Genomic DNA, 26,861 nt, shown 5'->3' with positions numbered 1-26,861 from the left:
TTTTCCCCTTGCACCAAGATGTGTATATAAAAGTGCTTGTGGCAGAAGAGACATTCTTCTCCAGCCCGCCTACAAGTGACTTACCATGAGCCAGGCCATGGATGCCGGCGACGAGGTGTTCTCCACTAGTGGCTGCATGGTACCTGATGTACTCTCTCTCAGACTGGTGCCGATTGTCCATTGTCTTCCCCAGACCATCTGATAGCGTCCCTGCAAACTGGTACAAATTAAAAACAAAGAGGAGTTTTAAAGCCTCAGCATTATTTTTCTATTAAATCAATCCCTTCCCTCACTCTTAGCTAGGCGTCAGTGAATTGTGATTACGCAGACTAGCTGCTGAATTACACACTGTCTCAACCAGCAGGGTGGCTCTCACAGGGAAACAAGAATTCCCTCAAAGCATTTACACACCAGTTCCACAATACAACCCAAACCCCAAAAGAGTTTACACGCAAAATATTCTAAACTCTGAAAGTTTGTGAGCACTGATAAAGCACTACGAGTGGAAATTCCACGCCATGCCCATCTGAAGGACTGCAGTCAGATGCTGATGCACCAAAACCACGAAACAGTCACCTGCGAGGTGCGTATAAAATCCAGGTGAATTTCTCGTCTAAACCTTGTCTCCTCCCCAGGAATCTCACATGTAAACAGTCTTGAAGCTGGAAAATCCAGAAAGTTTAAAGACTTATAGGCCTAAGAGCTTCAGGTAAGAGCTACTTTATGAGAACCCCTGAAAATGTATTGAAGAGTTAAAGGTATGGAAGCTGGAAAGATGGCTTATCGGATTGAAGCACTTGAAGAACAAGCACAGGGACCTGAGTTCAAATCCCTATGGCCCATGTAAAAAGCCATTACTGTTGTACAGATGCCTGGAACTCCAGGGCTATGGCAGTTGTTAGAAAGGTTAACAGCAGCCTTGAACTCATGACTTCAAGTGAAAAACCATCTTCTCCCATAAATCACAGGATCTTATCTACCCTGGCATACTTTGGCCAGAGACAGCAGGGTTGCTGGGGCTTGCTGGCCACCAGTCTATCCCTGGGCTTAATGAGGGGCCCTGTATCAAAAATGAGGTAGAAGTTGATAGAGCAAGACATTTCCTCTGGCCTATGTGTACATGCACAGGCACACACTTGTGTACATGCACCAGAGACAAGCTCACACACATACACACAATTTTTTTTTAAAAAAAAAATTTAAGTTAAAGGTTTATACAAAATGGCCAGGGGTAGGGGGAGAGGAAGTGAGGGTTGGAATCCTTTCATATTAAGGACACAGCCCTTTGTGCTAAGAACCAGATGGCTTCAAGGCAGAAAACAGGCCAGATTATTGCTCTAGGGTTTCGTATGGAAATCTCTGGAGAGGTGGGGAAAGGTACGGCTTGGTGGAATGCTCACCAGCACGCACTGAGCGCAGGGTTCAATGGGGAAGAGAAAAGGTGAGATGAAGCTCCTTTAAGTTACACCTTTGTTCACTCACTCGGCAGTCACCAAGTGCCCACTAGGGCACCGAGCCCCATTTATCAAAGGAAAAAAAGCAGGTGGGTGAAAAGACAAACAGCAGACTCGAACCCATGACTTCGAGTGCAAACCCATCATCCCCCACAAACCAGAAGATTTTATTTACTCTGGCAGACTTTACCCAGAGAAGTTGTCTCATCCATCAAAGCTGAATAAAAGAACATAAACCCCTGTTTTGTCACCAGACAATTTGAAAAGGTTTAGCCTGACAGTTAATAAACAGCAGGTACTTATCCTTACCATTCAGGCATACAACAGGAAGGGTATCAAATATATAATTAACCTTCTCAGGAAGGATCTACCAAAACAACTGGTTTAAGTGCCAATAACCCAGGATTCACCTCTTAGAAAACTCACAGGAATATTATTTAGATATTCAGCCCAATGAGGAGATTATAGGTCAATCTCCTGGAGGACCCAGGAGACTAAGCAGGCATCTGAGGGCCAACTTCATTCTGAATTGTTGGGGATGGGGCGAGGAAGGAAGACTTCTGGGTGTGGTTAACACAGATCCGATCTGTCCTGAAAGTCATCAGTGGAGGCTTCTTGACATGAGTGCCAGGTGAGTTTCAGACTCTGGGATGAAGTAGCAAGTGCTTCCTGGCGCCAGTTATGGGAAAGCTCCTCCCACCTCCTTACCCGCACCCCCATGCTGATGTGGTCTAGGGCATTATTGGCACACCCTCCTGAAATCTGACCCCCATCACAGTTTGCTTTTCAGCCCCACCTTCTCCATCACTCTACAGTTAGTTACAGAAATAAAGTTAATGGAAGTTAACCTGATGACTTCCTTTAGAACAACGAGAGGAACCTTGGGAGGTTGAAAAGCCAATACTGTGGATCGTGAAGGACAAACTTTTTCCTTAGAGAGCCATCACGGGACAGAAGGCCAGGAACGTGCACATTGGCCTGAGTCAGAGAGCAGGCCCCTCTTGGGCATTGTGGGAGCTTTATGCTCTGAGCCTCCATTTACACTAGGGCGAGGCAATGGTATTTACTTCACCATGTACCTGGCAAGATCAGCAGTAGAAACATGGGGCCTGGTGTCCAGCTAGCATTCCCACCATTAGTTAGCTGCTAGTCTAAGAACAATCATCACCCTTTCAAAGGTTTAGAACTGTGGCCAGCCACACTAGCATTAACTTTAACATCCATACTTCACAGCAGATAAACACAAGTCTCCAAACCAAGTTTTCAGAGTGGGACCACCTATAAAGTTAGAGTGCTCCGTGGATGGTGTCCAAAACCTTTCAGCTCTAACTTCAAGTAATCTCCACAGCGTATGTCATTACAAGGCACTGAATCTGGCCCAGCATGGACTCCGCTGGGAAGATAAACACTGGCCTTGGAGACTGTGATGCAGCCACGGGTCTCACTGCAATGGTAGAAGTGACCTAAAAGCATTGGTCAGTACTGCAGATCTGGAGTGTTAACCCTCAGGCTGTGCCAAAGTACCAGAGGTTAGATGACAGTTGTGTTGGCGTCTGCAGGGCAGGATGCACTAAGGCACTGAGACCGCCTTCAGCATCCTGCCCAGCTAGAGAAAAGTAAGCACCGAGAAGAATGTGTAAGTGGAGGCCACTTTACCTTTTGTGACAGTTGACAAGAATGAATATAAAAGCCAACTTTTCTTCCTGAGAGAATATGGGACATCATTGAGGAAAATGTCCAGCATGACCCTGTCTCTTCCAAAGCCCCTCCATTAAACCAGTTAGATACTTGAGGCTCAGGAGGGAGCCCATGGCAAAGCTATCCCTGACACCTGGCTCTGCTACAGCTGCCTTGCATCCAGCACCAACAGGCTCCTAGGGATTCTCTGTACGAAGCCCATGCTAATCCCCAAGAGAAAGTCCGCATCTCAAGGAAAGATCACTCTCCATCCCAAATGCCAGATTCTTCCGGATGCCTATCCAATGCTTCACTTTTTATTTGTTTTGTTTCTGAGACAGGGTCTCTCTATGTGGTCCTCTTGCCTCAGACTATAGGCATGTAACACCATACCTGGCTAGGAGTCTGACTTTTCTTATTAAAGATGTCTATACCTAAGTCAATTTACTAGTCTCACTTTCCTGCTATAAAACCTGTAGGTGCAGGTGGTGGTGGCGGCACATGCTTTTAATCCCAGCACTCAGGAGACAGAGGCAGGAGGATCTCTGAGTTCAAGGACAGCCTGGTCTACAGAGTAAGTTCCAGGATAGCCAGGGCCACACAGAGAAAGCCTGTCTCAAACAAACAAACAAACAAACAAACAAACAAACCCTATTCATGCAAACCATCTACACTTGCTGTTTGTCACTTCTGAGTTGAAAGCATAAAGAGACAGTTACGGGCTACTGTTAGGAAGATCTGCCCTCCTGAAAAGCAGCCTTTCAGTTTGGTTTTGATACGGTCCTGTTGTAGCCAGTATACTGCTCTAGAACTCCAATTCCTCCTATCTCTATTCTCAAATACTGGGATTAGAGGTTATGTGGAACCTTGTCCAGCAGAAAGTAGCTTTGAGAATAGAAAAAATATAGACAATAAAGTCTGTGACCTGAGAAGACCTGTGCCAATGGGAGGCTGACCAGCTCTTACCAATAGAGACACTTTACACAGAAGAAAGCAAAACCAGACAGGCAACAGGCACAGCGATCAAGACTGTGTCCCATCACCTTGGGGACAATCACATGGCCATCTTTAAATCCACTTCTTATTCCCATCCAAGTGGGCTGATAAAATACACCACCGTCTCTCCTTCACAGACAGAAGGCTGACATGCAGGCTGTCAGGGGGATGGGATTCTAGGATCATTCCTCTCTGTGTCCACAGCCTTGTACTTGTTATGGCTGGGAAACATGCCCTCGTTATGCCCTCAGCAGGGTGGAGACACTCACAAGAACTACAGTAAGTGCTGGAGGAATCTGCCTGGCCCAGGCGCAGTCCTTGTCTCAATGTCTTGATATAAATCAGTGCCCGAATCTAGCACCCAGAGTATTCAGAGAAGATGACTCTCGGAGGTTCTTGGGGAAAGGATAAGTCTTCAGGTCATGAGCAACTTCAGCTTGGCTGTGTGGCTAGTCTAACAGGCAGCGGTCCAACATAGTGAGAGCCACTGGGGCCACCTGGAGGCAGTCAGAAGTGGGTTCTGTCTCCTGCCTTCAAGGCCTCAGCCCAGAGGTGTTTGTGTGTTTGTGGTGTCACAGAAAGACAATCACACTGGAGTTCAAATTGCTGCTGTGACACACAAATAGCAGAGGGACCGTGGACAGCAGCTTCAATCTTAGCTCCAAAATATTCATTACAACTATCACTTTCGAGGACTCATTGAGGCTGGACAACGTGGCACACAGCACTGACCACAGCAGAGATACATAAGGGACACTGAGTAAGACAGTGCTGAGTGGCCTCGACCTCTGTAAAATGGGAATAAACACATTCTACAGGGCTGTTGTGGCTTGACAGAGGATCCTCTAGTGTGATGCATGCTCTCTATAGAGGGACCTCACAGCTCCAGAGCAGTCTGCACCAATGGGCAAGCTACTGGGACCCGGGAGGTCATCTGGTAAGGCACTACTCTGGTGGTAATAATGAAAACCTCCACAGCAGAGAAGACTTAAGAGTTAAGTCAATCTAGCTCATTTAAAAAAAAAAAAAAAAGTTCAAGCCTAGGAAACACTTAAAGCTTCAAGTGAACGTCAGCCTAGCTAAGGTGCCAAGAACAGAGTGTCCTTCAGGAACCTGCTCACGCACTTACAGTGGGCTCCCCTTCTGCTGCTGAAGGAAGCGTCAGCACTTGCCACACTTGTGCATTTTTAAGTTCTATAAAGCAGTGTTTTCAGCACAGGGTAAAAAAAACCTCAGAAGTCTTCAAGATGCCCATTCTCCTGAACTGCTAACATCAGTCCTCCAAAACAATCCTGCCATCCATACGCACGGAGACACTACAAGCTGGCCTGGGTTTGCGTGGGGGCCTGGCACTGAACTGCTGACTTCAGAAATTTAAGAAGACGGTGGAATGGCATGAGGGAGAAAATTCACACTGTGTCCCTCAGTTCTGTCCTGTCCGTTTCCCTGACTCTTCCATGATACTCAGCAAGCCATGGGTGCCAAAGGTATTTGGCTGGTGTAACAGGAGCCTAAGCTTCAGTTTCTCCCTGTTCTCTGAGGCTCTTCTTTCACAGTTATTTACCTAATGGAAAGTTCCTCCTTAAGAGCCTTACAAACCGCTGGTGACAGTATCTTCCTTGTCACCTGCATTTCACAGGAAAAAAAGATAGAAGTAACAGGAGGCTGTGGCACGGGGGAGAGGTCTACTCTTCATCCAAGGACAAGGCTGGACAGCTGCAGCATGACCAGCAGAGCTCTAAGTCCCCTAGGCAATGCCCAGGACACACAATCAGAAAGGCCATCCACATGCTATGTGGCAAGCAGGTGGGGGCTCTGTGTGGTGCTGGAGGTCAGCATGCAGGAACAGCAGTGGCATGTGCCTGTCACTAACAGCCCATTACACTGCGAGTCACCAACTCGTCTGGACCTCAGTTTATCCATCTGCAAGTTCCTACTCCAGAGAGTTCCTTTGAGGGGCTGCAGAAGTAATTAAAGAAGAATGCTGAGCCCAGGGTCTGCCCATCAGTTTTAACAAGTTTCTCAGAAGCAGTTTCGGACTTTAAATTCCAGAATCGTTTTCAACTCTGCTGGTAGCTAGCAAGAAAACCTGCTTCAAGGCAGTTAGGACCTGAATCACTTCAAAACAAAGGTCCTAACTATTCCCTTCTGTTCAGTATCATTAAAACAGCTGCAGTACACAATCATTCTGGGGCTGGAAATGTCGCTCGGTGGGAACCCGCCTAGGCTCAATCCCCAGCACAACACACAATCAGAAAAGAGGAGAGGGAAGGGGGAGGGAAAAGAAGGCTTTCAAAACATTCTGTGAGTTTTGTCTTGACATTGAACCTTTCTGCAATATTTATAAACAGGAAAGTTAAGGAAATAATGGCCCCCAAGCCAGTAACTGTCTGTCATTGACAAAATGCAAACAAACAGCTATCTGTCACTTGGCCAAGGGTAAGGGGTGGGGTAAGTGGGGACACACATAGAAAAAAAAATGGGCAAGGACTAAGTTGGTGTTTGGTGAAAAGGGGCTATTTAGGAACCCCAGATTTCTCTCTACAGAACACAGAACAGGTTGCCTCCAGCTACAGTTCTATGTGGTTACAATTCTATGTCATCCAGAGGACACAGGCCCGGCAGGGGAACTGAGAACAGTAAGGCACTTGAAAGCTGGGCTGGACACTCACTTTGTGTCAGTGGCACCTCCAAGCCAGTGAGTGACCTTGCTTTTCCCCTCCTCCATTCTCCGGACTCTTGAGGCCCTCCAGCCCTGGGATGTGTCCTGTGTAGCCATTTCATGGACAAACACTTATCGGGACAGGCCACTTCTTCTCATTTAGAAACAAAGTTATCCACCAGCACCCGATTATCTCAGTGCACAAGGTCTAAAGGCATCCAGTAAGGTCCAGCCTCCAGACTGCCCGGGTGGTAACTGGTCTAAGGCACATACCAGTGAACTGGCGAGTCTCTGCGGTTCTGCAACTGTGACCCAGTTATGAACTCAGATGTTGTTTCAGATTAATCCGGAAGCTCAGAGCGGTTTGAAGCACTTCCATAATAGGATTTGGCTTTTTCTCTCAAAAGGACTGGTACGGTTTGCTATAAGCCTGAAGGCATGGAGACATCAGAATGGAGGCAGGCTTGGGAGAGTGACCTCAACAGACCAGCAGAAGGGGCTCAGTCAAGGCCTAGGGTTTTCCCATACGGATTACGAGAATCATGTAGGCAAGATGCCTTGTTGTTTTTCATATTTATTTAAAAATTACATTGATTGCCAGGCATGGTGACACACACCTTTAATACCAGCAGTTGGAAGGCAGAGGCAGGTGGATCTCTGTGAAGCCAGCCTGATCTACATAATGAGCTCCAGGACTGCCAGGGTTATGTAAAAGAGACCTTGTCTCAAAATAAAAACAAAAATTACATAGATTTATTTCTTGGGGGGGGGAGCTATATATGTGCTAGAGTGTGTGTAAAGCTCAGAGAACAATTTGTCAGAGTAGTTCTCTTCTTCCACTATATAGGTACAAGGGATCAAACTCAGACGTCACTAAACTTGGTGGCAATCCCCTTTACCTTCTGAGCAATCTCATGTGCCCATGTGCCCCTTAAAGGCAGTCATGTATGTATGCCTGGTCCTGTAGGGGCTGAACATGCTGTCAGCAGGCTTTCCTGACAGATGACTGGTGGCTGTCTTGAGGACTCAGTCTCCACATACCCACTGCTGAGAATCTTATGACACAGAGGAAAGCTGAAGGTGGCTCCGAACAGCTGTGCCATCTTAATAGGATTTGCAACAAATACCAAAGACTCTTGCTCAAGTGCTGAGACAGATTATGAGAAAAAAAAAATCCTCTGTAGTAGCCATATCATGATGCCTACGTAATACTAGCTCCACTCTAGGGAGGTACGAGGACGTCATTCTATTATTATTATTATTATTGTTATTGTTATTGTTATTGTTATTGTTATTATTTTATGTGTATGGATGTTATGCCTCTAAGTATGCCTGCACACCACATGCATGCAGTTCCCATGGAGATCAGAAGATGGTGTTGGATTCCCCTGGAACTGGAGTTACAAGTGGTTGTGAGGAACTTTGTGGGTGCTGGGATATTGAACCTGGGTCCTCTGCATGAACAGCCAGTACTATTACCGCTGAACTGTCTCTCTAGCCCTGCCACACAGACTCTGAAAAGGAGTCCCAAGTCACCTCTGACACTAACTAGCAGTGACTAGAACTGAAAAAAAAAACTTTTTAGAAACTTTCTCTCGAAGAACAGTATCTTGATTCATGAGACAAAGAAGAAAATTTTGTCAAAAATGACTTAGTGGGACCTTAGCTAGACAAGGTCTCCTCCTGTGAAGCTACCTGGTGACAGCACCGTGAAGTGGCCTAGTTCAGTCCTCACAACAGAAGGACAACCACAACCCCCACTTCTCAGAAGAAAGCAGGAAGAGTGCAAGAACGGCCAACAGAGACGCGCTATGTGTGGCCTCCCTCAACACGGCTTGTCCAGAGGCTGACTATTACCTCTGTAGGAAAATGCCTTCCAGAACAGTGTGAAGCTCATACAGACACTCAAGACACACATTGTTCCTTGTGGAGAAGTGAAGCTGGCAAACTCCAGAACTCCTGGGTCTAAAAGAGGTTATCAAAGTCCATCCAGGCTCCTCGCTTCCTTCTCCCCACCCTAGCAAGTCCTTTTGGCTTCCCAGAACCCTTAACTCACTAACAACAGGAGATTACTCCCAGGGAAAGCAAGCAGTTTCTGAGAACGTATTAACCTGCTTGGGGGTGGCATGTGTGGACAGAACCTGCATCTTGGAAAAGCCTGCACAGAGACACTGCTCACTTCAGGCAATGTCTAGGGAAGTGAGTGGTGATCAGGCATGAATGTCCACTGAAAACTGCCCTTAGCCTCTGGAAAAGTAAGCAGCTTAGTCCTTCCTTTAGAAAGGGGTGGGGAGAGCAGTTGAGTGAAGACCTAAGGTATTGGATTAAGTCTCATCTACTTCCTTGAGAAGCTTGAGGCCAGACTCAGGTGAAAACACGAAAGAAAGTTCTTGGTAAGATGGGCCCAAATATCCCCAGCCTGCAGGTGAGGAGCTTAGGTATTCCCTAAGAACACTGAGGAAGCCCTGGTTTGCCCAGGACCCGGGCTTACAAGAGTGCTTGCTTCCTAGACACCCATCTTTTCATTGTAACCTTGCATCATGGGAAGGGGTAACTGGCTCATTTTTAAAGGGCACTAATGTGCCAGGCATGATGATGTAAGGTTGTAATCCCTGCATTAAAAAGGCTGAGGCAGGAGGATCATGAGTTTGAAGCCAATTTGGATTAAAAACAATAATAACAATGAGTTCAAAAATCAAAGGATATAGATGTGGTAGCACAGCCTGCGATCCCAGCTACGCGGGGGACTGAGGCAGAATGATTGCTTTATGAGGATGAAGTTCCAGGCCAGCCTGACCAACACTCCAAGACCTCCTCTCAGAATATGGTTCTCATCCCAATCATGAGGGTGCCATCTTCATGACCTGCATCCTCAAAGGCTTCCACTGCTAATAAAGTCACCTTGCAGGTGAGGAGCCATACGTAAAATAGAGGTGGGGATGCAGGTTGGGCATGAGCAGTCAATCCTTGGCATATTTCTCCAAGTCTTCTAGTGGCGACTCATTCTACCTATGGTCAAGACCTAAGTTTAAGACTTGGGTGGTGAGAGTGGGCACACAGTCATGCTAAGAAAGTCAGGGCCAGGGAGTCGATCCTGACAGCCTGGGAGGTTTGCACCAGGGACTCTTCCTTGACCATATATGGCAAGGAGCCCAACTTGGAGCCTGAGTCAGGCCCCAGCCTGCCTCCCAGCTCAGTTGCTGGGCAAATGACTCCAGTGTTAAGACTCTAAGCACTGGAGATTATGGGCTCCAAGAAGTCACCAGGAAGCTATCTGGTCTTAAGTCTAAATAGCTGCAGGAAAGCAGAGGTCATGTGTGCCTCAAGGGAAATGGCCTTTTTTAATCCATGAAAAAGAAAACTCCCAGCCAAGCTCTGAACACTGTGAGCTGCACTGAGTAGAAACGTGGAAGGATTTCCAGGGAAGTCTCTGCAGATAAAGCAGATGAGACCAGGGGCTGCAGGTGGAAGCCATGACGCATGCTCTTCTCTCTCAATTTCAGACCACCTCTAGATTACCAATATGCTTAAAAAGATCATCAAGCAGCGTAATGGCTAGTCATGTGGAGTCAGAGGATTTCTCAAATGTAGTCTGGTGGTCAACAGAACGTGGTGCCCCTGCTGAGCTCCACACTGTGCAGAACAGCTCAGCTGAAGACAGACCCGCCACCTCTCTCCCTCCTGTGGTCCAAAGGCGTTTTAACAAGGCCCTCAGTTCGCTGACTCTAGCTTCACAGTTTTCTGCTGTGGCTAGTGAAGGGCTGAGGTACTCCGTCAGAGCCACTCTGGCCATAGAGAGCAGTCTGGAGCACCTGCAAGCCACTACAGCAAGTAAGTGGACAGTTCCTTTTGCTGTGAGCTCCAGGTGGGGTGGGGCACCAAGGTGGTTCACTTGATGCTTTGCTGCCAACATGGAACTCACACGGAGAGGACTGACTCCTTCAAGCTGTCCTCTGGCCTTCGTGTGTGTGTGTGTGTGTGTGTGTGTGTGTGTGTGTGTGTGTGTGTATTAATTAAAGTGAGTCAGGCCTCCCACCCCTGAGTTTGGTTTGTCCTGACTGTGAAATGTGTGACTCTTTCTCCTAATCATACACAATACAATTGCAAAACAATAACTCTTCTATGTAGATCACAGGTATCATGGCACAGTAATAGGCTCCAAAGGTCAAACACTTAAGTCTCTTCTCTTTTTATTTTCATTCTCCATGGGGCAAACAGTGATCAGTCTCCTAACTAGCCCAGTTAGCCAAGTGGTTCATCTCCAGGCTCTGGCACAGTGAACCCCTCCCCCGGCCATGCACACACAAGCCTGTGCTTCTCATACATAATCCCTCCTGTGAACCTCTTCCTGTCCACAGTCTATAGTCTGTGTGGCACCCATATCCATGGATTTCTCCTTCTGTGCCAGCCCTCCCTACCTCAGCACCTGGATGCTTCCTGAACACAAGGTTCCCACCCTCTTCTTTGCTGTGTCATGGGGCCCCTGAAGACCAAAGTCTTGGCTTTCTCCCCCAGTGTGTCCTTGGTACCTGGCACAAAGCCTAGTGCTTCTAGCTAGCTGTCTACTCACAGTTGTGAGCTAGAGGAAAGGCCTAAAATACAGCAAAACTGCTTATGTGCTAACGCTTTGCACAGCTCTGTATTTAGTTAGGTCTGTGTAGAGCTAGAACAAGGCTCAGGTGCCCTGACTAAGAATCTGAAGTTCTGGGCTGCATGCTTCATCCTGGATACAGGGCAGCAGCATCCACAAAAGCACTCCCATGCAAGAGGAAACTACAGAAAATGTGCTGAGTACTCTGTGTGTACCTCCTTGAGCCCAGCACCAACCGTGGTTGACCCCACAAACAAGATACCTAGGGGGGAGCCCAGCAGGGAAGCCTGTGACAGTGCATCATCCATAAGAGGGCCAAAAGTATGGGTGGGAGTCAGGCAGCCTTGCTTCCTGGCCTCAGTCTTTCCGCAATCTTGAGCAAGTTAACTAATATCTGAGTGACTCTTTTGTAAAAGGAGCAGCTAGGAGGATGATGCTGAGGAACAGGCAGATTAGACAGGCTGGTGAGGTGGCTCAGATCAGAGGGTAAGAAGCAAGCCTCGGAACTCACGGTGTTAGGGAAGAACCCAAGGCCCTCCACACATGGATGCTCATGCTCACCCACAATAATAAACATTTAAAAACCAGATTAGTTTGTGTAAGAGGCATCATTGTGCACAGCACACAGTAGACATTAAATGCCAGCTACTACCTTAAAACAAAACAAAACAAAACAGCACTGTTTAGGCTTAAACCCAGTGCTTCAAACATGCCAGGCCAGCACTGAACATGGAGCTACATCCCCAGCTCAGACTGTACTATTTGACAGATGCTCATTCAATTACTCGGTTAAACACGAAGCTACCTAACAAGGGTACAGTGGGTGCTGGTAGCTACCCCACATCTTCTGTATAGCTCCTGTTGCTACACTGAGGAATAAAGGGAAATGCAGTTCACAGATGACAGCATTCTATGCGGTCTGGCTCCTTTCTGCACTGTGACCACATAGTCCACAAACAGCATGCAGGTGGACAAGCTGCCTGCTCATTTTGGCAACAAATTATGAGAGACAAAAGCCAAGGAAATACAAAATTAACATTGTTGTCCTTATCAGAGCATACAGAGCCAGACGTGGCCACAGTCCTGGATGAAGAAAACGGGGCTTCTGGCTTTTGCCTTTAATCTCTTGGACTGTTATCAGTAGTGCAGAACTAAGTTAAATGTTTCTTTGCACAAAGTTATGAGAAATGGATCAGACACAGTAAGGAAGGCTTCTGTGAGAACAAAATTGCTTTTAAAAAGTGTATCATCACAGGAAAGATTAGGAAAACCCAAGTCTATAAATACAGCTAACTGTTTACTGGAAATGAAGGGAAGATGTAGGCTAAGGAAATACAGAGATGAGCAGGAAAATCAAACGTTTGCAGATGACATGTGTTTTCTGAAGCAGCTGTGTGGAGCGCATGGGGTTATAGTAGAACTGTGTGGTACTCTCCAGAATGTTCTCTGGCATTCAACCCCAGTGCCACGCTGCTGCATCTCTGCCACTAGCATGTGAGAACATGTGTGGACTTAGTTACTCAGAGCCCCCGTGACGCCTTCTCCAGAGAGCGGGTGATTTTTCCAAGCAAAGGGGAGCAATCTGGATCATCCCCCACTACACATTTGTTGCTGGATATGCAAGTCATAAATGGAGGAGACTGGAGCTGTTGGCCTGCAGGTTTTCAAAGAGAGTCAATGCACTGTGGTGAGCTCCTGGTAGTACAGGAATTCCACGAAAAGGGCAGCTAGAACCAATAAATACAGTTCCAGGCAGAAGGAACAACAGTTTTAGATTAGACATGTCCAAACCCACAGACTCTGTTTTCTTGTTTGGAAGAATTAAGAATGTGCTGGAAATTTGGGGAATGTACTCTGAATCTTTCTTCCTCCTTCTATACCCCCCTCTTACTCTCCTTTCTCTTTCCCGCCTCCCCCCTACTCCCACCCCACCGCCTTTATTAGCTCCCATGCTACCCTCGCAGCCTGGCCAGGCTAACACTCCCTGACACTGGCCTGCTGGCCCTCAGTGGGTCCCAGGGGCAGGCCTGACTAGAGATCCCTTGAGCCCCTATGGCTCTTATCTGCACAGTGCCTGAGGAGTTTGGTATCTTCTCTCCACGCCCTCCTGGGAAGCAGGCCCAGCAGGTGCCCATTGGCAATAGTTTTGTGTTACAGGCCTGAATGAACGATCCCCGCAGGAGCTGCCGACCTGTTTGCACAGACACAGAGGCAGTCAAAAGTCCACCGCGTGAACTTGGGATGACCCCAGCTGCAGAGTCACTGGCGGGTTCATCCGGAGGGCAGGCACGCTTTATTAAACAACTAATACTCTTCACAGATAACTTTGAGAAAAAGCAAAAGTGTTAACTCTTTGCAATCTTGCTCTGACAAAACACCTCAGCTGTGAAGAGACTCTGATGGAGGGGGCATGCAGGTCTGAACCAAAACACTGAGACAGACAGGGCACAAGCGGGAACAGTGCTCATCTGTCCCAGGGAGGGGGCAGGGCTTAGCCACCATTTGGTCTGCTGGTTTGGCAAAGAATTCTAGATTAATGTAAAAAGCACAAAATGTTAAGGTTTCATGTACTGACTCCAGTGAGGACTCTGGCTGGGAGTGGCCTGACAGTGACAGCCCTCGGTCAGGCAGAAACCATGAAGTCTGGGACAAACACGTATGCAGCTCACCCTGCGTTGCTTTGCTTTGCCCTGACTCCTGCCACCCTCAGAGACCTAGGAGTGTCATCCAGAGCTTCCTGTGCCAAAAGGAGAGCGCGGCAAGACGAGTAAACACCAGCACCACACTTGGCTTCCAGCAGCACACGGAGTTCCTTCCAGAAGGGGAGAGAGGCTCAGCAAAGGTCTGTGGTTCATAGAGCCATATTCTCACAGAGCACACAGCCTTTACGGTCTCTGGGCCTGTTGCACAACCCAAGCCACTCCTAGATTCTCTTTATGTAGACTTTAAAAGGAACTGGTGACAACAATTGCTAATAGCAAGACACAGATCAACCATTTCGAGAACGCATGTGACCAGCACTTACATTAATTTGGGCACAGAAGACTATATGCCTATTAAAGTTCCCTTCTGTCTCAGCTCACCAGCCATCCTCTAAATTTGGGTATGGAAGGGCTTCCTACTTGGCTTATTTATAGGGGAGGTGCAGTTTTGCTTGGGTTTACTGGCTGGATGAGATCCTGTTGAAAGACTAGCTAGGCGAGGTGCTTCAAAGGAGTCCCGCCTCTCTCCCCACGCAGGTGAACAAATGGGTCAGGGCAACAACCCAAGGACATTATCCACGCTGTACCCAGCACAGCCCTAAAAACATAAGAGGAAACTATTTAGATCCTTGTCCTCCTTAGTCTGTAGTGGAAGACAGTCATGGAAACACATAAAATCCAAAGAGAGAACAAGGTGCTGGAGAAATGGAGAGGTGGGTAAGGTTTGTTGCGCAAACATAAGGACTTGAGTTCAAAGTCAGGCATAGCACGTAAGTGGGATGGATTCTGGGGTTCACTGGCCTGCCAGTCTAGCTCAAGCAGGTGAGCTCTAGGTTCAATAAAAGAGTCTGTCTCAAAATGGAAAAAAAATAAGGTGAAGAACAATAAAGACACCTGATGTCAACCTCTGACCTCTGCGTGTGCATGCACAGGCACCACACATATACATACGCATAGGTGTTTACCACACACACACACACACACACACACACACACACACACATACAAAGATTAAATTTTTTAAAAAAGGAGGTCCCAAACAAATATCTATAACCCCAGGGCTCTGACCCATTACTTTTCTCTCCTTCCCTTCTACAAGATAAAAAGCAGGCAGCCTTGAGCTGCCCTCCCAAGGGCAAGGTCTGCATCTGAAAGCTGGCCCTGTGACCCCTCCTGGGATCCTGGTCTCTTCACAATGGTCTGCGAGTGCTCAGTGCCAATCTTGATGTTCTTTCCCACGTCTGCTGTCCTCAATGTGTCTCCATGTACATCGAGGAAAGCCTGACTTTCCACATCCATATCCAGCAGGCACAAGCAAGCATCTGGCCTGAGAGTTCTTAGGACTACAAGATGTGCTTACGGAAGTCAGAGGCTCCAGTCTGCTACCATGTATGGTATTTCCACAACAGGGTTTGTCACGGACCTCAGGTTGGTGACACAAGGACTAAGGCAGCAAATTAGTCCTGCACTTTGTCCCAAGAACTTTATTGTTTATTTAGAGACCTGGGAATTCATCTTGACTGCTGATTAATTTAACTTGATTAGTCTCTCCTGACAGTTACTCTGCTCAGGCCATGGGACACTAATCAAACTCACTAATGCCACTAGAATTAGGCCGCTAGAATCTAGAGGAAACTGCCTGCTAGAGGGCTGGGTGACTGCAGCCCTGTGACAACCTGGAATTTTAGAGGCCACCCTTCACAGCAGGATGGCAGTGAAGAGAGGGGCCTCTTGGGAAGCTGTGGGTGCTCCTAGGGGCTATCTTCTGAGTTCCCTGGGGTAGCTCAGTCCAGAGGTCAGAGAGGGGTTGGCAACCTGTCTCAAGACTGACTGCCCCATTTCACACTGGTGACTGACTTTCCCACCACTCAGAGGAAAGTGATGACAGCCTGCCCTGCTGGCCCCATAGGGATGTCTGCAAGCCTAGTGAGCCAACAGACATGAAAGTGTTCCTGCTCCTGAGGAGGAAGCAGCAGCGCCTGCTAGGGGAACAGCCTGAGGCTGCAGGAGCCAAGGGTCCTGTCCTTTTCTGCAAGCTCCATTTGACCCTCCAGAAGCTAATTACCTGTACTGTGACTCAACGTTTTCATCTGTCAAATGGGAATAATCCTTGACGTTTAAGGTCTAAGTGTGTAAAGATCGGAAGGCAACAAAGGTTTAATGTCTATAAAACTCCACGGAGCCGCTACACCTTCTTTGGTGACTGCCCTAACCTTGTACATTTCCCAGTTACCAATAAAGAGAAAATCACTTTACTGGCTACAATACCCAGTTTTGACCATCACAAAGGAAACAGAATTGAAGCAATGGTTTGGCTCTGACAGCACATTCTGCTCAACAATGTCTTCAGCAAAGACACTAGAAGTCTAACACCTCCAAACTAAGGTTTTATTACATAACTATAATTGACTTAAGCATTTCCCTGCTAAGAAGTAAACAGCTCTTTCCACCCACACTTTTATTCACTTGACAAAGAGGAGCTGGGTTTGTTTCCCCTTTCTCCAATAGTCCACCAAGGCTTCCTGGCTTCTTGGGTGGAGCCAGGACCTGCCAGAACCCTGAGTGATAAGTCTTTGCTGTGGACTGTGCAATGTAAGACTGAGGGCTAACAAGGCTGGTGAGATAGTACATCCTCCAAGTCAATGTCCCTGATAAAGAGTCTTGCTCTGTATCCAAGATTGGTCTTGAACTTATGGTCATGCAGCCAGCCCATGATGCCCTTTTCTATTTTGGTTAGCTGCAAACTTCAGATATGTTTGGGACACACTTGTAAATCAACCATTCTAGAGTTTCTTTTACATTAAAAACTAAACAACAGATAATAAAAAGCAGGCCAGTGTTTTATTTCATAACTTTGCTGAATATACACAATGCAAAAAAAAAAAAAGCCAAACCAAATAAGAGACACCCCATACAGAGCAACCTGGCTCATTTCCATTTTTCCTACAGCAAATACTTATGGCTGGTCACAAGGAATATCAGCCAAAAATGTTGTCAGATAAGATCTTTGCCCTCAGACAAGTCTACTCAAGGATGCAAGCAATAAGCAGACATCCACATTCCATAATTCCATAGGCCCTGAACCTCACTCATCCTTGAGGAGAACAGGGAGCTCTTGCCCTATGGCCCCCACAGCACTTTCCCATGTGAGTGCTTTCAGTCTGCACAGATCCCACTGCAACCTCCACTCTTCTGTAAAGAGCCCTACTCCACATATGCACTCCCCCTCCCTCATCATCATCATCATCATCATCATCATCATCATCATCATCATCATCATCATCATCATCATCCTTCTTCAGTAGCTTCCACAGTATGTGCAACTAACGCAATGGCAAGTGTCTGCATATACTGGGAGACTATGCACCAAAGCCTATAATGCAAGGAAGCACGCTTGCTGCTATAACAGAAGTACAAAGTGCCAGGGGAACCTCTGCTGGGGAAAGAGCACTTTCTGGGTGGTATTTGGGCTCAGCCTTATAAATACACAGCCTCTGGCTTGAGGTACAAGAAAAGCATCACAAACACAGGTAAGATGCTGAGAAGAAGAGCAGGGTGAACGACATGCAGGGGAGACTGGGACAGCCAGCTTCGTTGTCATCTAGTCATGACCTGAGTCTCCAGGAGCCTCCTAATGTTTGGCTTACAACCACTTTCCTCATGCTCAATCAAGACATTTCCTTCTTAGAAACGCTCAGGAGGTCTTCTCTGCTGGAGCTGAACAGAAAAGGGAAGGACGTGCACGTTTCCCACATGCTGCCGAGTGAGTGTGGTGTCCCTCTGCTCTCCTGTGGCCATGTTGGGATGCCCTTGGTTCCCAATGAGCTAGGCCTGAGCACATTATCATCTGGCTATGAGGCGAGGCAAAGAAAAGGCCCATCTGTTAGCTTTCTGGAAGTCCCTTTTCCTTCCATGGTCTTTCCTCCCCAAGGCCATAGAGATTACTTTAAGTAATGCCTTGACAGAAGCTTCAATTACTCCAGCCCCTCCATTCACAAAGATTCTGCTCCAACCTGTTTTTATGTCCACTTGGCTTTTTGTGACTTCTCATATAGCTCACACAAATAACACCATGGTTCATGTGTGATTCCCAAGTCTCTAAGAAGAAAAGTCATTTTCCTTTGCGTTTGGTCTCTGAAAGTCACTCGGCAAGAGAGACGACTTGCTGCAAGGCTCAAGAGGACACCGATGGGGAAACTCCAGTACCAGATCATGCTTGTTTCTGTAGTACAAGGGAAGACTCCAGAAACAGTCACCAGCAAAGTACTAAGAGCTAGAGGGCCCGGGGGAAAACCAGAGTACACCAGCTTCTGTCGGGCCACCTTGGGGGAGTTACTTCTAGGTCCCTATTTCTTCATCTGTAAAGTAGTGGGGGCAACACCTCCCTACCCGCAGATGTCATCAATGATAAGTGATGAAGACAAACACAGACTAGTGTCAATGAGTAAGATTTTTTTTTTTTTTACTTTCCTCCAAGAAGCAAACTACAGAACAGGCCAACAGAACTAAGTATAGACTTCTCAAAATGACACATTGCCCCCAGTGTTCCCCACCTGGCCTTTTAACTCAATTGCTAAGCATCTGAAAGTCATATGCTTACAGAACTCAGGGACAAGATGTCTCTACAGAGTTTCAGAGTCTATGGGAGAGATCGAGGGGAGGAAAGAAAGAAGGGAAGAGAGTTACTGCGAAAAACAAATCAACATTCTGCTGTTAACTGACAGTAGGTAATACAATGTTTTCTAGTTTTAGGCATTCTGAGCTGAAGTTAAATATTATTTTCTTAGATTATTTCTAATTTTGTGTGTATGTGTATGCATGCACATGAGTGCAGGAGTCCACAGAGGCCACAAGAGGGTGTCAGATCCCCTGATGTTCAAATTATAGATGATTGTGAGGTACCATGTACATGTTGGGAACTGAACTCAAGTCCTCTGCAAAAGCAGTAAGTGCTCTTAACTGCCAAGTTGCCTCTCCAAGCCCTTAAACATTACTATTTTAAAATGACATCCTAGCTGCCTGGAAATGCTGAAGTAGTCAAGCACCACAGAGGTTACAATTCAGCTCCTAGGATGAAGGCACCAAAAGAGGGGTTTGAAGACCACAGCCAGGTTACACACTGTGACTCTAACTACGAAACTGACCAAAATGGCACTTCTTATAATAGGTGGAAACCTTAGCCATGACAATCATAAAGGAGAAAGAACTTAAGGAAAATGAAATTTTCCAGACACAGTGATCCTTATCTTCCACTGTCAAAAATCGGTTTATTTGTCCTTCAGAAATTCATAAAAATTAGCTGGGCATGGTGGCCACACCTGTAATCCCAGCACTCAGGAGGCAGAGGCAAGCGGATCTCTGTGAGTCTGAGGTCAGCCTGATCTACAAAGCAAGTTCCAGGACAGCTAGGGCTGCTATACAGAGAAACTTTGACTCAAAAAACCAAATTAAATAAAGAAATTAATAATAATAATAAAGAAATTTGTAAAACTTGAGTGTAGTTCATTTCAACTTATTTGGCACAATATTTGGGGCACATCAGACACTGGTGTGAAGGTCAGGAAGGGCTGTACTAAGCCTGATTAAGCTACATTTCTTTTCTTTTTTTAAAAAAAAATATTTATTTATTTATTTATTTATTTATTTATTTATTTATTATGTATACACTATCTGTCTGTGTGTATGCCTGCAGGCCAGAAGAGGGCACCAGATCTCATTACAGAAGGTTGTGAGCCACCATGTGGTGGCTGGGAATTGAACTCAGGACCTTTGGAAGAGCAGGCAGTGCTCTTAACCACTGAGCCATCTCTCCAGCCCCCTAAGCTACATTTCTTGCATTAACCATCTTTGCACTTAGAAAAACTGCTTCTTAGGCTGGGCGGTGGTGGTGCACACCTTTAATCCCAGCAGCAGCAAATCTCTGTGAGTTCAAGGCCAGCTTGGTCTACAAGAGCCAGTTCCAAGAGAAACCCTGTGGGGGGGGGGGAGGGGGAAGGAGAGGAAGAAACAAACAAAAACCAAAAACCAAAAAAAGAAAACCTGCTTCTTTGGAGTAGTAGACAGGCTTTTTTATTTTTGATCTTTTCAGCTTTACTCCCTTCTACCACACAGCTGCACCCTAGGAAACGAGGTGAAGTCCTCTGAATGTGTGCTGCTCACTGCTAAGACAACTTCCGGAGCCCACTCTTGACGGGACGACACTAGGAAGTGTAGGGGTTGTCATTTGCTTTCTGCTGGCTGGGGAGCTGCCTCCTTGGCTGAAGGAGAGGAACGCCAAAGCTGTGCTTGGGAACCTCGGTCACTTGGGATTCTCATGCCACCACTCCACTGCCCGGTGCCAAACAGGCTGCTGACCACCCTGATGTTTAAGATTTGCCTGAGCTAGGAAGGGTCAGTCAGCATCACAAAGCTGCCTCTGACTACACAGAATTTAAACTTTTAGCCTTCAAGGTTATTAGAGGAAAATTAAACAAAACCTCTGACGCCAGTAAACATGTAAGTAATTCCTCCGCATGTGACAGCCTGAATACACCCCATCTGAGGTAGAAAAGGAATCCTTCAGGTGACTTGGGATCAAAGGGTTTCTGAAAACAGAAAATCCTACATTCTCTAAGGGGTAGATCACTGTCTGGAGCAAATTTCACTCAACTTAAAACTATGCCAACTTAAACACAGTAAAACCCAATGCTTACGAGAAGCCATCCACCTACTTCTCGCTTATAGGTACATGGAAAAGCTATTATGGGGATAATCAACTCGACAATAAAATGGAACAATCACATAATGACAAAAACAGACATAGTTATAAATTGTCGTTCCCCTTCAGAATCCACACAGAACATTCTTTTGTGCAAAGATCTAACTTTCTCCTTGAATAAACAGTGCGTTAGTCTCGTCTGAGCCCTATAAATATACTGCCTGCAAAACAAACACAAACAAATGCTAGTTCCTAAACAAAAGGCAGTTGGACTGCCCTGCCTGCTTCAAGGCCACAGCAGAAGACGTGGGCGATGAGGTGGGCAATGAGGAAGGCACTGGGGCACGGCCTGTCAGAGAAGAAGCTCTAGAGTAGCAAAGTCCACTGAGCACTGAGCTGTCCCAAATCTGGTTTCCTGGGACAAAGGGTCAGCAGAAAGGAAATGGCTCAACTGCACACTGCCGCCCCAAACAGAAGTGGGAGAAAACCTCATCTGAGGTCCTAGCTGGCCTCTGCAGAAGTCACTCAAGGTCAGCCTCGATCTCTACCTGCCCACATTGATCTCCAAGTGTTGCAAAAACCCCTGACAATTCATGCTTGCAAACAGGACCTTGGTATGGTTTGCTTTCTGAGACAGCATCTCACTCAGCAGCCTCTGCTGGCCTCAAACTCAAGATCCTCCTGCCTCAGTCTCCGGAGTGCTAGACTTTAATTGAACTCAGGGGGTTATTAATAACAACAACAATGGTGGTGACAGAGCTGGGAGGGAGACAAAGCGAGGCCACTAGGCGGAGTGGGAAGAGGAAGAGGTGGATGGATACACCATCGTTAAAATACATTGTAGGAACACAATGAGTTTCCACAAGGAAGTAAAAAAGAGTAAAAAAGAGTGATCCAGGAAAGGAAAGCTTCTGCAGCTGTCTGCTAACAGCGGTCAGCCCTTATCTGAGCTTCAGTCCCTTCTCGGAAACACTAGCAATGCTTAACCTGACTGGGTTACCTAGGCAGCCAATGTCACCAGACCAAAGGCACATTTGCAAGCACCTAACTCTGACTGCATGTAGAGAGGGTGACCACAGGCCACCATTCCCCAGGCCTGCTGGTGAGAGGACAAAAGGAGGTAGGACAGCAGCAGACTTACCAGCTAACAATGTCTGCGTCCAGGACAAGCTTCCAATAGGAAGCTAGCAATTGTGAATAGTTTGCATTCTCTAAAGTGCCTGAGAAAGGACCTTGGTTAGACACACAAGGGAAGATAGCTATTGCTGGTGGGGGAGTGTTAGAATGAGCTGGACAACCCTGTTAGATCTAGTACAACCCTGTCATTTTTAGTCACTTGACCTTGAAAATGTGTCCAAGTCCTTTAAGCCTGGCTTCCTGATTTGCAGGGTAGAGATTAACGCCAGCAGGGCAATGTGTGACAAGGGCCTTCTGTCACAGGCCTGACAGACAAAAGGCATTCAGTAAGTGTTTGCAAAGGAAAGTATGTGCCACATGACGCTGCTGTGCTCTGTCCCTGTACCAGCACCTTTCTTTTACTGTTGCTGGCATCAAGAAAGCCACAGAACTACCAGCACTTGGTCCAAATCACAACAAACAAACTGATTTCAACACCAGAGCAAAGCCAGGTGGCTGGCAGTAGCTCAGTGAGGGGCGGAGTCACCTTCTGCCCTCCTCCTCACTGGAACTCAACACTCTAAATACTACCCCATGGCCCAAGCTTGATTCTTGTGTCCTCTGCATTTCCTTAAACCCCCTCATGAATGCAGAGAAGCAGACAAAACAGCTCAACAAGGCAACCCTGAAGGTCTGCTTTCAACTCCCCAGAACCACTGGAGGATGGAAAGCTTTAGCCCAGCCACACATACAGTCGCACCAAAGATGGTCTGGCCTGGTGTCAGCAGACAGACCAGCCCATGTGAAGAGGGAGCTTTCCTGTCTTGCAGCAAGATGGACTCAAGTGTTTAGTAACAAATTCAGGGTTTATTAAAATAAATCAGAGAACAATTTCCCTCAGTAACCTGTGACTTCAATACTGTTCAGCTTACTGGAGACAAGATGAACTCATGAAATATGCTGACACAGTAAACAAGGTTTGCAGTCAAGCGACTCTGGCCCTGGAAAGCCCCTTACGTAAAGGTGGTGACACTATAAAGTACGATAATCAATCAAGTTGAATCAAAAGCTTTAAGGAGAGTGTTTACAACAGAATATTGCTGACATGGAGTCCAGGCGCTAAATGAAGAACTTGGAAGTCAAGCAGCAATGTACTGTAACATACATGGCTGGGGGCAGCGTAAGGAAGACTTCCGAAGAGATGGGGGCCGCCTTTCAGACCCTTCCCTGACTTTACCTACTTCCAAGTTGTATTCTAAGAAATTCTCTTTCTTCTTCTGAAAGCAAGATTTCTCTGTGTTGAATCACAAGGCATACCCTTCTGCTATGACCCAGGACCATCACAGCCTCAGAAACACTGATCCAAGGAAGACTGTCCTCCCTGGTGACACTCTTGAAAAAGACACCCATTCCAGCACAGAAAAGCTAGTCAGCTGCACCTCTCTGCTCAACCGCATGGGGTGAGGTAGAGTGGAGGGGTGGGGTGCCCTGCCAGAGCCATTTTTCTTCCCAGCAGCCCTGGGCCTCACAGGACTCAGGCCCATAGGAAGAAGCAGCAAACACACATAAGTGTTTCCGTGGGTTTCTTTCATGAATGACAGGACAGTGTTCACATGGGTAGCATTTCTTAGGAGGCCCCCAACATTTCCACAGAGAGAAGCAGGAAGGAGGCAAGCTCTCTGGGAACAAGATGGGCTCTCAGACAACTTGCACACACCATGGAACAGCTACTGCACTCGGCCACCTCCACACATAGAGCCATTGCTGGGTACCAATAGTGGACCATCATAATGCCCACCAAGCAAGATGCCAGGGAACCATGAGGTCACAAAACAGCCCCATTGTCCTCCCACAGCTAGGTTCACATGGCTTGCAGGGCCACTGTATTATTGGACCCCATGGAATTGTGGGGATTTATTTGTTGGCAAATCTCAGGCAGAAGGCATAGTTCAGTTCATACTGTTTGGTTTGGGGGGGTTTTCTTTTGTACTAAGGATACCTGAGACCTTGGGCATGCTAGGTTAAGTGTCCTACCACTGAGCCACATCCTCAACCCCTCAAATTCATGTTTACAAAAAGCTAGTTCATTCTGTAGGTGTGGGGAAGGATACACAAAGCCCAGGGGTCATGTGACTACTGTTCTGACCAGGCAAGCTGCAGAGCCAGGGTAGGGGAAACATGCTTTGGAGCATGCTCCCTGGCCCTGCTGGCAGACCTCTGCAGCAGAGGAAGGCAAACCATTGCAGCAGGGAGAGGGGGTGAGTGCTGCTTCTCTGGGCCAGCTAACCACCAATGAAACTCAGTGACAGAGAGGCCTCTTGAGGCTAATCCCATGAGCTCATCAGCATTCCCTTACCTTGGCAGCAGAATTCGACACTCCATGGGTAACATTTCTTATGAGGCCCCCGACATTTCCATACTTTATCAGTCCAGTGACCCCTTCAGAAACATCATTCAAAAGGCCCATGGGATTGCCGAGGAAGTCTACTGATCCTAGAATCCGCGCTGCCTGACTGAGGAGTTCCTGTGGGATGGAACGGGGGAGGAAAGGTACATTAGCACCAGTGTCCCCAAGAAGAGGTCAGGGATCTATCTCATCCCCCAGTCCTGTCAACGATGACTTTCTCAATCTTCGTCACCCCCCAATGACCTCCTTTCCTCTCATGAATGACCCTAAACCTCACCCAGCATACACACTGGGGGACTGTTTTCAATACAGTTACAAATATGCTCCCAGGCCACTGAGGAGAATGGAAGCAGCTGTGAGACTGGAAAGAGTCTTTGGGGATTTTTATGAACAAGCATCAGCCTTTCCCGCCAGGCCCACTAGGAGAATCAGGCAGGAGCAAGGAGGGGTGATTCTGGAGTATGCGCTCAGCAGGAGCAGGCGAGGAGAGAAGGTCCCCGACTTGGCAAGCAAACCCCCACCAGGCCCTTTGCGTGTCTGATGCCTGATTCCAGGAGTACCTGCTTGTGTACGTCCCTGCAGGGGGTGGTGGTGGTGTGTGTATCTCCAGTTAGGGAAGGAAATGAGTAAACTCTGACTATGGAAACAAACAGATTCTACATGATATGATGATCCACTCAAGGCTCTATATTTGGAATTGTGCAGTCTAGATTAAAAAATACAAAATGGAAACTGTCCAGCTTGATTTAAAAAAAAACAAAACAACAAGTCAAGTTCAACTCAAGGTCAAGATCTCAGAGGCGCTAAGAACAGTGGTGTGGTTGTTGAAAGCAGCCAGGCCTGGTGCATAAAGAGTTCACAGTACCCTGCGCTGTTCCTGAAGCACCAACTAAACAGCTAGGAGCTGTGACTAACCCAGGGAAGGAAGCCCAGGGACAGGCCCTGAGGAACAAGACAAACAGTGCATAAGTTAGTCTTGGGATTCTCAGAATATCTATGGGGGTGGGGTGGGGAAGGAGGCAAGACCTGACTCACACAGCACAGCAGAGCTGTGACATCTTAGATTCCCAACACCCAGAACCAAGGTGCTGCCTGGCCCTGGCTGCCCCTGCCTCACTCCACCCTTCCCCGTCTGCATGCACACACACACCTCTTGGAAGTGCTTAAGGATGTCATTGATGATGAACTCCTTGGTCTCATAGGGGTGCACCCGAGTGAATGGGTCCAGATTGATCACAGCATCTTCAAAGCGAATAAGTGGGAATCCCAGGGTGCTTTTCAGGGCCTAGTTAGGGAAGAAAAAAGGTACAGACTTCAGATACAAGGTGATTTTCTGGGGTGCTATAATTCTAGAACCCATGATAAATGATGAGTCATGGATTAATGTTTAAACATAAGGATTTCCCCTATAATTACAAAGGTAAAATGTCACAGAAAAAAGATGTACAAATCTATTACCCGAATCACACACATCTCAGCATTCCAGCAGCAAACATGTCAGCCTCATGGAAGAAGCCCTTCTGGTCTGCTGGACCCTTGTCTGCCAAGATCTCCTTTTTGTCTAATGCACACTGCACAGGGACAGAGCAGCTGCACACACATTTACTTTGTTTTCTTTTTAAAAAAATATTTATTTATTTATTTATTTATTATATATACAATATTCTGTCTGTGTGTATGTCTGCAAGCCAGAAGAGGGCACCAGAACCCATTACAGATGGTTGTGAACCACCATGTGGTTGCTGGGAATTGAACTCAGGACCTTTGGAAGAGCAGGCAATGCTCTTAACCTCTGAGCCATCTCTCCAGCCCATTATTGTTTCTGCCTCTTATCTTCACTTGCATGTTCCTGTGTGGTGTGCATGCATGTGAGTGTGTACATGGTTACTGCACAAGGGTATACACATGTGTGAGCATGTATGAGCTGATATCTGAATCTTTCTCTGATGGAGGTGGGTCATTTGTCTATCTGTTGCTTTCATTGGTTAATTAATAAAGAAACTGCTTGGCCTTTGATAGAACAGAAAATTAGGTAGGCGGAGTAGACAGGACAGAATGCTGGGAGAAAGAAGCAGAGTAAAGCAATTGCCATGATTCTCCCACCCGACATAGGCGCAGGTCAAGATCTTCCCTGGTAAGCCACCTCATGGTGCTACACACATTATTAAAAATGGATTAAAGCAAGATGTGAGAGTTGGCCAGTAAGAGACTAGAGCTAATGGGCCAAGCAGTACTTAAAAGAATACAGTTTCCATGTAATTATTTCGGGTAAAGCTAGCCGGGCGGTGGGACACAGCCCCGCCGCTCCATACTACAGAGTGGCACCCAACGTGGTAACTAAATCCACTTTAAAACCTGCAACTTTTATGTAGACCAAGCTGGTCTCAGACTCACAGAGAACCTTTTGTCTTTGGCTACAGAGTGCTAGGAACAAGGTGTGCATTGCCACACCCAGCCATTGAAAATCTTTAACGGTTAGCAGTGAAGAAGTTATGGCATTCACAGACATGTATTTTGGGTGAATCTGTAGGCATCCTATTTATTTATTTATTTATTTAT

The 26,861-nt window shown here is 46.9% G+C and overlaps 1 protein-coding gene across 6 annotated transcripts in view; it reads right to left on the bottom strand.

Annotated features, from left to right (window-relative positions):
• Vps13d (vacuolar protein sorting 13 homolog D) overlaps positions 1-26,861 on the bottom strand; it is a 227,774-nt gene that overhangs the window by 48,747 nt on the left and 152,166 nt on the right. For all 6 annotated transcript variants that reach the window (XM_026782068.1, XM_026782067.1, XM_026782066.1 and 3 more), the window contains 3 exons: positions 25,453-25,587; positions 24,252-24,419; positions 85-217 (listed from right to left, as the gene is read on the bottom strand). In XM_026782068.1, the coding sequence (XP_026637869.1) occupies positions 85-217; positions 24,252-24,419; positions 25,453-25,587 (436 nt within the window). The remainder of the gene's footprint in view (positions 1-84; positions 218-24,251; positions 24,420-25,452; positions 25,588-26,861) is intronic.

This window comes from Microtus ochrogaster, chromosome 10 (assembly GCF_000317375.1).
Source record: "Microtus ochrogaster isolate Prairie Vole_2 chromosome 10, MicOch1.0, whole genome shotgun sequence".
In the NCBI taxonomy this organism is placed as follows: domain Eukaryota; kingdom Metazoa; phylum Chordata; class Mammalia; order Rodentia; family Cricetidae; genus Microtus; species Microtus ochrogaster.
This window is presented reverse-complemented; position numbering and strand designations above follow the sequence as displayed.